We start from the raw sequence: 12,645 nt of genomic DNA, 5'->3' as shown, positions 1-12,645 counted from the left end.
ATAAAATATTTAAAATGTTGTCAACCAGAAAAAATATTTTTCTTCCGATTGTATAATATTTTATTTTTTTATCAAATGCATTCTGATCAAATTAGTCAAATTTTTAAACTGTTGTCAACTGAATAAATAAGCGTGTATTTCGATTGCATTTCATAAATTAAAATGCATTTTAATCGATAAAATTTAAATAGTCAAATTTCCACTTTGGAAATTAACGTATGGAAAAATTGTGTAATTATTTCGGTCGGCGAATTTTGATGAAAGCAGCAGTAGATTATAAATTTCAACTCGGAATATTGATATCTTTATATTGAAAATCTAATACATACATAATTTCGAAAGAGAATTTGTATGTTTGGTTCGTAGAATCCGTGACGTTAAATTTAATGAACAAACAAATGAATATTCAAATAAATTTAATAAAAAGCCACGTTTAAGCGGTTCATATTACAAATACTGAGCGAAGCCGGGTAAAACCACTCGTCTAATGTGCAGTTTGGAAAAAGACTTTGCATGTGTGTACGTTTGTTTGGTTCGTATAATCTGTGACGTTCAATTCAATTGAAAACCAAATATTTAAATAAAATAAAACTATCCTAATAAACGTAATAAAATGTTGACAATTAGATTAGCCATGTTTAAACGGTTTATATTATTATAAATACTGAGCGAAGCTGGGTGGTTTTACTAGTATCTTATGTATAAAAAAGGAAAATGCGTCTATAAATCGTTTCCGATTGGCCGGATTGGTCAAAGTCGTTCGTGATTGGTCGGTCGTTAAATAATATTATTATTTTTCGATTCAAATATTAATTTAATAAACAAAACAAATGAAGATTTTTTCATGGTTTGCATTTCATTTCTATTTACCGAGCGCAGCCGAATAGCACCACTAGATTATGTATATGGATAAATTTTCATTAAAAATCTGTCAAAAAAAAAAAAAAAAATGGTAAAAGATTGGAATATTTTTTTTATTATCGATTTATATTGAATGGGATTATATACGGTTCGATGAAATTGGTATGTTAAGTCAGTGGTGAAAACAGAAGAAATGATCGAAATGAACCGACGAGGTCGTGACCGGTTGCGTTACGACCGTCGATCCATCTGTCACTTGGCACGAGGGAGCCAACCTGACGCTGCACTTCCGATGACAGCTCGGAAACGCGACAAGATGCGGACATGGTACGGCGCTGTCATTCGATGTAAACGGCCCGTTATTTTACAGCGCGTCGATAAGAGAACGTCGAGGGGGGTGGGCGAATGATGGATGTGTAGGGGTAGGAAGGGCACGTGTGCACCTACCTGTTTGAGATTGCTCTCGGCGCGCTCCCATTGCGTCGAGCTGGTCGTGTCACGTAACAGGTTGACAACGGTGGACACCTCCATGATGGTGGTGGAGGGAGGAGAAGCTGTCGGGTCCAGGGAGATGGTGTTGCTGGACAAACGGTAGCAAAAGCGCGACCGTCCTCGCCGACAGCCGCGTGCGAATTGAGCCAACGCGTTGCCGATAGAGTGAACTGTTGTTGCCGAACGGCACGCTCTGCACTGCCCGCACACTTTTCACCATATGCACGCTCTGCACGGCGCTGTTTTTTCATTTTATTTTTAACAGGAATCTAAACGGGTGGGTAGAAAGCCAAAATATTTTCATTAAAAATCAATGTGTAGGCAGGGAAGATATTTTGACCGTATCCCGGCCTATAGAAATACGTGTGTGTGTGTGTTTGGAAGAGGATCTTTAATGGCTACGTCCACACTACCATGGGCGCTCGCAGGGGGGGGGGGCAAGAGTGGGGCATATGCCCCCCCCTGGATTGATTGAAAATAGTCAAATAATGTTACTTTTATTTTAAATCACTTCGTGTTAGCATAAAGAAAGTGTGGAGAGACAGAACGACATGTCAGGAAGTGGAAAACGTTGTTTCGGGGAATCTTGGCTAACCCAGTATACTCCATGGTTATCATTAGAGGTAGGATAGCCAAGGGGCCGCTCATTGTTCCATTGTTGTAAATCCTTTGTAAAAAAGGTTCGGCAAACCTTTAACAATGCATTTACAACATTTGAACAATACGCGGCACCTTCTGGGTCCGGGCTTTATAGTTATCATATCACCTAGGTTAAAAGGTGATTTTTTGCATTTTCTGTGTTTTATTTCCGTAAGCAGTTCAAAGAGGAATTCAAGGTGCCTTTATTACTACTCCTTGTACAAAGTACAAAGATTTTAATGAATGTGCCAGAAACCAAACCAGCTCAGCATGGCATCGTGGGTCTCAACAAGATGCTGAACACTTCGCGTTAACCATTATAGATCCAAATAAGAATATTATTTGTCAGATAGATAATTCTGTAAAACGAACTATTGAAGAAAACAGAAAGAAACTGTATCCTATTATCTCAACAATCTTATTTTGCGGAACAAATGATTTGGCAATTCGTGGGAAAGATAGCACCAAAAGAAATGTCGAACAACTTTATGCGTATCGAATTGAGATATTTTAAAAATCCATTTTGATACAGCTGCTGGAAATGCATGTTACACATCACACCAAAAATTTAACATTGCTAAAAATATTTTGCCCCCCCCCCACAGAAAATTTTCTGCAGGCGCCCATGCACACTACCGATATCTACACCCGATATTTACGAATTTTTCCATAACCAGTTCCTAAATAGCAACCACATATTGGACAAACGGAAGAAGGAAAACAAATTATTGTAATTGTTAACTTAAATGATAGAAAACGGAATACGTGGGTTAGAAGTATGAGAAAGGTGGTTGATGTGTTGATAAGAGTAAATAAATTGAAAAGTCAATGGGTGTGTACCGTAGTAAGAAGAACGGACGGTAGATGAACGAAAGAAGTGTTCGAATGGTACCTGATAGAATGTAAAAGGGTGCAAGAAAGACAACAGAGAAGATGGGTGGATGAAATCAGAAAAATTTGGACATTGAACGTGTAGGCGGGGTACATGTGTGTTGACCGTATCCCGGCCTAACGAAACACTGTTGTGCTAGTTTTATAAAGTTTTATTGTTTGCCTATGGTTGTACAAAGGTATGGTATTTGTGGGCAAAAGTATGTCGTTCAGCGGTCTCTGGATATGGTAGAGTGTCGCTGGCTCGGCATTCAGCTATGTTCAGAAGGTCTCTGGATGCGGCAGTGTGTTGCTGGCTCGTTGTTCGGCTATGTTCGGAAGGCCTCTGGATACGGCAGTGTGTTGCTGGCTCGTCCGGCTGGTTGATCTTCCAAGTCCGCGTAGTGTAGTGGTGGCTGGTCAGGAGCTGTATGTTGACTGGTCTGCTGCTGTGTGTCGACGCTTGCTGCTGTGGGTCGACTGGCGTTGTAGTAGTGGGTAATATTTTATAGATAGTTCCATGGAGTTTACTCCATGCCTATCGATCTAGCGAATTATCTGGGATCCGATTCGCGGTGATGTTGTGGTGCGACTGGCGTTGTTTGGGTTGTACCTCCTTTTATAGTGTTTCTGGAATCACATGATCGATGGTGGTGGTTTTTTGATGCGTAAGAGAGGAATTTGCTTTTGTCGAGGCGTAGAATTTTCTGGAATGATTGATGGAAGTGGTTGTTGATGCGTAAGCGCATGTGGTTGTTGATGCGTAAACGAGGAATGCACTTTTGTCGAGGCGTAGAATTTTCTGGAATGATTGGCGCCGTTCCGCTCGATGTAGTTTAATGGTGGCGGCGTGTTTCGACCGTTTTGGTTCCACTCGACTGGTAGGGGCGTTCCGCTTGAGTTTAATATAATGGTTGCAGGTGTGCGACGTCTGGTTTTCGGGAATGTATTCTGCGTCGCAGTAACTGCTTTGATGAATGTGAGTTCCGCAAGGAATGTGGTTTGTTGTTGCGGAATATTCTCGAATGTTTCGATGACGATGACTATGACGAGATTCCTACAAACGCCAAGCTGCTATATAAAGTGCAATTCACTCAAAGAAGTATAGAACGCTACATGTTTGGCATAACGAGGAATACGTGAGTAAGAAGTATGACCAGGGCCGGTGAGAGATATTCCGGGCCCTAACTTAAAAAAAGATCTAAAAACTATTAGAAAAATACCTATATGTTGGTTGCTATTTTTTTTAAATAATTGAATAAGACAGTATGGTTTTATATTGAGGTAACCTGTGAAGACACTGATATATGTGTATTAAAAATAAATAACAGGTATGATTTCCGAAACTGGGCCCTGGAATTTTACCCTGCCTCTTCCCCCCCCTCTCGTCTGACAAGGGTAGTGGATATAGTGGATAGAGTGGATAGAGTGAAGAGATTGAAATAATAATGAACGAAAAATGGACAAAAGAAGTGCTAGTATGATACATGAGAAAATTTAAAAGGGTAAAATGAAGACCGCAATGAAAATGGGTAGACCAAGTTAGGAAAATGTGTGAGATGATATGGATGAAAGTTGATCAAAACAGAGACGAATAAACTGATGACTAGAGATCGTCGGTCGAGTTGCCACCATAAAATAACAGTAGACCTCTCCATTATCCGAGAAAGCAGGAGGCCAAAAAAAAAGGTTGACAATAGTAAACGCCGGTCCTTGTATGACTAAAGGGCGGCGGTCAAGCTTCCATTGCCCACAAAAATGGCTCACTATGGTCAACCTTTTTTTTTCTCTTGCTTTGTAGGACAATAGTAATTAACAATAGTGAACCATTTTTTGTGGGCAATGGATACTTGACCGCCGCCCTTTACTGATGACTAGAGGTCGGAATCTGAACGCGCCGGCTATTGTTCCATTGTTGTAAATCCTTTGTAAAAAAGGTTCGGCAAACCTTTAACAATGCATTTACAATCTTTGAACAATAAACAGCCCCTTCAGATTCCGGTCTCTACTGATGACTAAGGGAGTGCGGTTAGGTTGCCCGACGGCTGAAATAAATAGGTTCACTATTGTCAACCTTTTTTTTTGCTCTTCTGCTTTTTCGGACAATGGAGATGTCTATTGTTATTTTATGGCGGCAACTCGACCGCCGCTCTTAACTGATGACTAAGGATAGGTGCTAGGGTGCCATTTTCCAGGAAAGCCTATTGTGAGCCTTTATTTGCTCTCTAGCTTTGAAGGTTGACAAGAGGCAAACCCTCTTTCCTGGAAAATAGCACCCTAGCGCTTAACCTTACTGATGACTAGAGACCAGAGCCACTTTGCGCCGTTCATTGTTATCGTTGTTCGCCGTGCATTGTTAATTTTTATGGTGAACCTTTTTTTGCTCTCTAGTTTTGTACTACAGAACGGTCCGCTCTTTACTGATGACAAAACTGATTTATAAGTGAATGCGTCATAATAACTCGCATTAAAACATATGATTTGCATTTTTCACTCCGGTATGTATGTATGTACATACACATTGACACATTGTTTATAAAAAAATGTTTATAAAACTACAAATCAGCATTCGTTTTAATCGGCAAGCAGATAAACACACAAGGGCGCCGCGCTTGATAAAATTCGCAAGCGAAATTATGTACATACATATGTATATCAAATAAAAAGCGCAGTGTATCCAAATGACGAAATTCAAAACATAATTACCGCTACTCTCGAACACGCGCAGCATGTGGAAATGCCTGACGGTCATCTCCAGGATGTCGGCCTTCTGAAGCTTGGTTTGCTTATGGCAACGGCCGCCCAGCATCGAATCAGGACGTCTCTCAGCCAAAAGGATGCTCTTCAGATCGGTGAGGCTGCGATTGATCCTGGCTCTGCGTTTCTTCTCCGTAAGCGGCTTGTTAGTACGGCGAGGCATCGATGAAGATGGTGAGCCTGGATCTAGAGACAATGCACCACCTTGTACCGAAGAACACCAATTTTCGAAAGATTCCTTCAAGCTCATTTCCAGGACTATACAAATAAAAAAAATGAATGAAATATAATGCGTTGAGTTCGTTGAGTGGCTATATCGGCACGCGCAGAAAATGTAATCAATTAAAAATGTAGCGTTATATAACTACGCCACCAATGAAGGTGCATATTAGCGATAGCGAGTGACATGGCAATATGGCGCTTTTAAAGTCGCCATCAATCCGAGGTTATCTCTCGCATAGCAATAATAATACGTGCGCATCGTTGAATAGGGCAAGTTGACGCTTGGAAACTGTGATAAGTTGGGGGGCAGTGATTTGCAGGCAGTCCGTGGTAAATGTCAATGTTGATTGCAATGATATTCTCGTAGACTACATATGAGTTGTTATATTATATTTGAAAGTGAATAAGAAACGATCCACCTGAACGGGCCAGGGAGTGAACCTGTGACCACTCAGTTGAAAGCGTTACACGCTTACCACTGGGATGTTGCTAGTTTTATGTAGAATTAAATACACTACATATGTATGCCACTTTCAACGGCTCATGTGAGAAATGGCAGTTCGTTATTAGCATTCCATTCAATATTTTATTTTATTTTATTGTTACAAATCAATACACACTCGCCATTACAGATTTGCTCCAATGCGACGGGTGTACGTTAACGAAATACAGAAGACATAAACAATCAGAGCTCAGAAATACAGTAATACATACATATACAATCAGAATATATAGCATATAACAATTAATCAGAAATAATAATCATAGAGACATCTATGGATTATTTTTAGATTTTTTTTGTATACAATTTTTATACATATAATAAATACGAAATTATAGAGATGTCTATAGAGATATCTATAGATTTCAGATTACTGTGTATAATTATTACAAATTATACACAGGCAGATTTTGTGACAACAGGATTAGATCTAATACCAATTTTCAGGAACCGTTTCAGCAATGATCAGATAAAATTGGCAAACTCTGATAGAGAAACGATCGATTTGGAGTCACAAAACCCCCAAATCTAACCAGCAGTGGCGAGGACTCGAACCTTTGACCTCAGTGATGCTAAATATATACGCTACCACTAAGACAAACTGCTGGCTAGTAATATGTTAGTATTTGAAAAAATATCAATAGTAATTCCAACTCTGGATTCTTAATGTAATGATTTCGCATCTCAAATGTTAACTTTAAATGTTAGTTAAATTAGATTACGATTAAGAAAAACATTAAAGGTCATTGTCGCAAACCATATGAAATCCGAAAATCATATTATCTTTCGACTGCCACAACTTTAGTATATAATAATTAAAGACTAATTTCATTCAATATAATTCAAATATAATTTCCAATTTAAAAAAAAAGAAAAAATGTTTTAAAACAAATAACGAATTGATTATTTAAACCATATTGCTATATGCCATATATTTGTATATATGTATGTACATGTTAATGAATTTAGATGTGAGTTTTTGATGACTCTGATTCGATTTCCGGTCAATGTTATAAATGTAATAAGATGATTGAAAAATACTTACCGATTTTGAGCTTTCTATTTAAATTATACATAATATGAAAATGTGCTTTATTTGTTTTACGCAATTGTCTATGTCGTCGTTCAAAAAGAGGAAAAAATGTGTATAAAATTTGGTGAATAGATAGGGTGACCAAATTTCTCAGAACTCAAAACGAGATGCTCTGAAAATTAGGGACAAAACGAGACAAATCAAACTGTTTTACGAAAACGACGTGACGATCGCAAAACACATAAAAAACGTGACGTATGGTAACCCTAGTATTGTACGGATTGATTCTTATTTTACCGTAAAACTTAAATTTGTATGCAATTTCCGATATACATATAATTTTCTTTTGATGCAGAATGACAATAAATAGTTTGGAAAATATATAAATGCACATATATTTAGATTTTATTTTATCTGTTGAAGAAAACTTGTTTCATCAAATCAAGTAATCATATATGCATGTACATATGTATGTATGTATATGTATGAAAACCAACTGATCATTTATTAAAATATATTTTGTTACGTTATTGATTTAATAAGCAAAGATCGACGTGGGAAGGATGCTCTTCATATAACAATAGACCGCTCCATTAGCGTTCAAAGCAAGAGAGCAAAAAGGCATGGTTTTTCTAAGAAATTGACAATAGTGAAGCATTTTTTGTGCGAAAAGCATCCATCTAAAACTGTTAATAAGTTATTATACAACGTATATTTGTATGTATGTATGTACTATTCAAATATATATGTAGTATGCCTAATGTTATGTATTTAATGTAAGAATTCAAAACGACAAACGGAAATAAGTAAAATTTCAAATGAACTTACTGACTGTTCGATTGTAAGTATTATACGTATATATGTATGTATGTATAGGTAGAAACGATATTCGATAAGTAGCTTATTGAAAAAGCAATTATAAGGTATAAACGTAGAATCGTAGAATGAGCAATTAACTACATAACGGCTTAGAGAATATTTACTCCATTTTATGAAATTAACCGCAGAAAGCAATTTAAAGAAAATCATTTTGATATTTTTGAGCTAAGGTAAAGCAAAGATATTCACATTTCTGTGCTTTGTTTTCAACTTGGTGTTTTTATGTTGAAAACAATATACCATTTGACGCTAGAAAGTTTGAAAAATTAATTTACAATTCTATTTAAAATGAACATATTTTCACGTTAACCCTTATATAATATATTAAGGGTACGTTTTGCTATTATATAAAAGCGTGGCTATACATACCCGTAGATATATGTATATAATATATCCACGCTTAGTTAAATATGAATTTGAAGGTAATTCTTACAAGTGTTTTTTACTTTATCTATGTACGTAGTAACAATAGATGAAGTTTTGTGATCATGCGAAAATTCGAACTCGAGATTTTGACTGATTCGAACTCAGAATCGATCACTGATCACGTTTTCATGATCTAGAAAAAATGTGTGTGTGTGTGTGTGTGTGTGTGTTTGTGTGTGCGTGTGTGTGTGTGTGTGTGTGTGTGTGTGTCTGTGTGTGTGTCTGTGTGGGTGTGTATTTTGGGGATATTTTTAACACCGTTAGTCCTATCGAACTGAAACTTAGTATCGGTTAATGAAATTCTTATTGACACGACGTAAATTTTTTTCAAATTTTTAAGTTGACCGGAAATGGTACCTCGCCTTATAGGTGTCCTCTTTTTTTAAGTTTTTGAATTCAATTATCTCCCAAACCACTAATTGAATCGGACTGAATTTTTTTTAAATATAATACAAATAATAATTTTTATAACCTCGTATTTTTTAAATATTTCTATCTGAACCGGAAGCAGTACTTTTACTCTAGAGAATCGAAGTTTTTTATGTTTTTTTCAGAAACCTTTTGGTTTATTGAACTGAAATTTCATATCTAGAAGTTTAAGTTTAATACCAAGTTAATTATAAAATTTAGTTAGCATCCGTCAACCGGAAGTAGCAGTTTACTCTTGTTCGATTTTTCTTCCACTATTTTTTTCGACCCCTTAAACATGTGTGTTCGTCACAAAAAAAATCAAGTATAATTCTTGTAGCAATTTGATGAAAATGAAAAAAAATTATTAAATTTTATAAACCGGAAGTGGGATTTTTTTCACTTAGAAAGGTTGAAAATGTTGTGCCCACTACTCTGTCCACACCCCTGAACGTATTAAGCTGAAAATTTATATTTCTATCCTTTATGTACTAACTTAGAGCTGGTAGGGTTTTGGTCAGAATTCGTAAGCCGGAAGTAGTATTTTTTTTAAAAACAATATTTCATTATTTTTTCATTATTTTATTTTGACCTTTTAAATTGTTTTAAGCTTCTTGATATTTAATGTGTATAATAAAAATAGTGATTTTAAGTAAAAATAATAAAAAATTACTTAATTTAATGAACCGGAAGTGGGATTTTTTTCCTCGTAGAAAGGTCAAAAATGTTGTGCCCACTACTCTGTCCGCACCCCTGAACGTATTAAGCTGAAATTTATATTTCTATCCTTTATGTACTAACTTAGAGCTGGTAGGGTTTTGGTCAGAATTTGTAAACCGGAAGTAGTATTTTTTTTTAAAACAATATTTCATTATTTTATTTTGACCTTTAAAATTATTTTTATTTTCTTGATATTTAATGACTATAATACTGATAGTGATTTTTAGTAATGAAAAAAATTTGAACAAAATCTGACAACCGGAAGTAGATCTTTTGTTTTGTGCAAGTTTCCATACATTTGCGCTCAATTTGTATCGCTATCATAGTCATCAGTTCAATATCGAATTTTGTTTTGTAACCTTCTTATATTCATCAAATACATAGATAAAGTCATGGGTTGGTCACACCCGAATTTTTTTATATAATTCTAGAAAGTGTTAATAATATTAATTTTACACATATAGATATGTATGTATGCGCAAGTAAAATAAATTTATAAATATTAGATGGCATTGAAAATTCAATTTTTACTGAACGGGATGGGATATATCTATGAATAGTTAGCACTTTAGAATAGTCTCCCGTTCTCAGAAGATAACTTGGACAAAAGATTATGTAATATCTATGAACTTTTAGTTCGGTTACTTTAAAGCTATATGTATGTATGTGAATAAAATCTTTATTTTCGAAGCGGATTATACAATGTACGTATGTATATGTACATAATACCAGAGAAAATATTTTCTTAATATCATATTTATTTTACAAAGTGTGACATGATCAACATTGTCTGATGATTCATTACAAATTGAAAGTGAAAAGCAGGGGAGAAGTGAAGTCTACTCAAAATTATGCCAATATTTATTATAATATATTATGATATAAGCATCAACCGTCGCCTCTTAAGTAACCTTCGGTTCGCAGACGACATATTATTAATCCAGCTGACTTAACAGTTGACTTAACAGACTAATACTGCTGGACAGGGGAAGTGCGTAAGACCAAAAATTGACGTAAACAAGACTACATTAACGTATAATAAATATTGCATGCCCGATAGTATATTACATAAGATAATAGGACAGAAGAAGTAGTTACATAAGACAATAGGACAGAAGAAGTAGTTAAACATAATTTAAATCTACATAGGTCAAATCATTGACATGTCCGGTAATACAGAAGAGGAAACTAAGAGATGTATGAAATTACGAGGGAGTGCATTTAGGCGAATAAATGACATTTTCAAATCTAAAACGCCAACGAGCCTGAAAAAAAGATCGTCGATCAGTGTCTTGCCAGTGAAGAAGTATACAATTTGAGCATTGAATGCTAGAATGTTGCATAAGGTCCTGTTTTCTCAAAGAAGTGTGAAACGCTGTATGCTCGGCATAACGAGAAGAGATAGGAAACTAAATACGTAGGTTAGAAGTTTGGCAAAGATGGTCGATGTAATGGTGAGGGTAAGGGCGAAGACACACTGGGACGTGTTTTTTTTTTTAGATAGTTTTAAACATGCAAAAAACGCAGCACCCCTAGCCCATATACATGATACACAGTCCCAAAAATAACCCGCTGGAGTGTTTTCGGTGATATTTTTTCTTTGTATTTATCCTTTCTTGACAGTGATGGATAACGGTGAACCCCATATTTGAAGAATGACGAAAGATGGACAAAGAAAGTGCTAGAATGCTACCTGAGATAATTTAAAGGTGAAATTAATGCCCCAAGGAAGATGGGTAGACGAAACTAGAAGAATGTGAGACGGATGAGAGTTGCGCAAAACAGCGACAAACGGAAACGTATAGGAAAGGCCTTCATCTAGCAGTGGATGGTGAGTGCCTGATGATGATATTATGATATAATATTGTACGATATATGTACATTAGGCCGGAGCAAAACCGCAAAATGTATTGTATTAAACGTACATTTTTTCGATATGCCCAAGAAAGATCTCGATGATTTTTATTCTTAAATTAACCATGGCAACATGAAAAATGTGACGATTTTCTGAAAATGACCACTTCCACTATACAAACCCCCATTAGGAGCACCGTGCGCTTTGTATGTGGAATTTGAAGAAAAGAGCGACTTCGATTTCTCGTTAATCAATCAAAATTTTTCCTAACAAAAGAGATGCATATATGAAAAAACCTACAATTTTGAAATTTTGTCTAGATAAATCGATTGGTTGGAGGCACAAGACTTTGTTTAAAATTAATGATATTTTTTATTTAATGTTCCATTGATACGACGAAAGGTCCACTAATATATGTATGTACATACATAGTATTAATATATGTAGTAGTACGATTTTACGTACATACGTGCAGTAATATATGTATGTATATCAAAGTTTCGAAATGAGAACGATCAAAGCGCTTTAACTAATTGAATGAAAAAAATTAATTAAAAAAGATTTTCTCTCTTTAACTTCGTAATGCGGTCACTGGTAGAAGGATCAATTCCGAGCATTTCAACTTTCGTGATCTGCTTTAAAATAGTCCTGATAAAAATGGTTTGAATTTATGTATGTATTTGTCGGTTAAAGCGAATTTCTGGGAATATATAGCATTTCATCATAATATATCACGAAATATGTACTTTTGATATTAGACACGTTTGTAACGAGATGCTTCGTTTCTAGCTGATTCTATTTCATATTAAAACCCTAAAAATAATTCGGAAAATCCGGTCCAAAAAAACTTTTAGTTATTTAATAAAATTGGTTTCTGACCAAAACCTTATCAATGTTAGTACATAAAGAATACAAATATAAATTTTCAGCTTAATACGTTCAGGGGTGTGGTAAAAAAAACCGTGTGTGTGCTCACAATAT

General features: G+C 35.6%; 1 protein-coding gene across 2 annotated transcripts in view; it reads right to left on the bottom strand.

The window, feature by feature from the left end:
* Positions 1-1,509, bottom strand: part of msk (importin-7 msk) — a 31,055-nt gene extending 29,546 nt beyond the window's left edge. For both annotated transcript variants that reach the window (XR_013261656.1, XM_077446208.1), the window contains exon 1: positions 1,309-1,509. Coding sequence is in view for 1 of the 2 variants with exons in the window: in XM_077446208.1 (XP_077302334.1) it covers positions 1,309-1,392 (84 nt within the window). In the remaining variant the exon portion in view is untranslated. The remainder of the gene's footprint in view (positions 1-1,308) is intronic.
* Between the last annotated feature and the right edge of the window lie 11,136 nt (positions 1,510-12,645).

This window comes from Arctopsyche grandis, chromosome 2 (genome assembly GCF_051622035.1).
Source record: "Arctopsyche grandis isolate Sample6627 chromosome 2, ASM5162203v2, whole genome shotgun sequence".
Lineage (NCBI taxonomy): Eukaryota > Metazoa > Arthropoda > Insecta > Trichoptera > Hydropsychidae > Arctopsyche > Arctopsyche grandis.
This window is presented reverse-complemented; position numbering and strand designations above follow the sequence as displayed.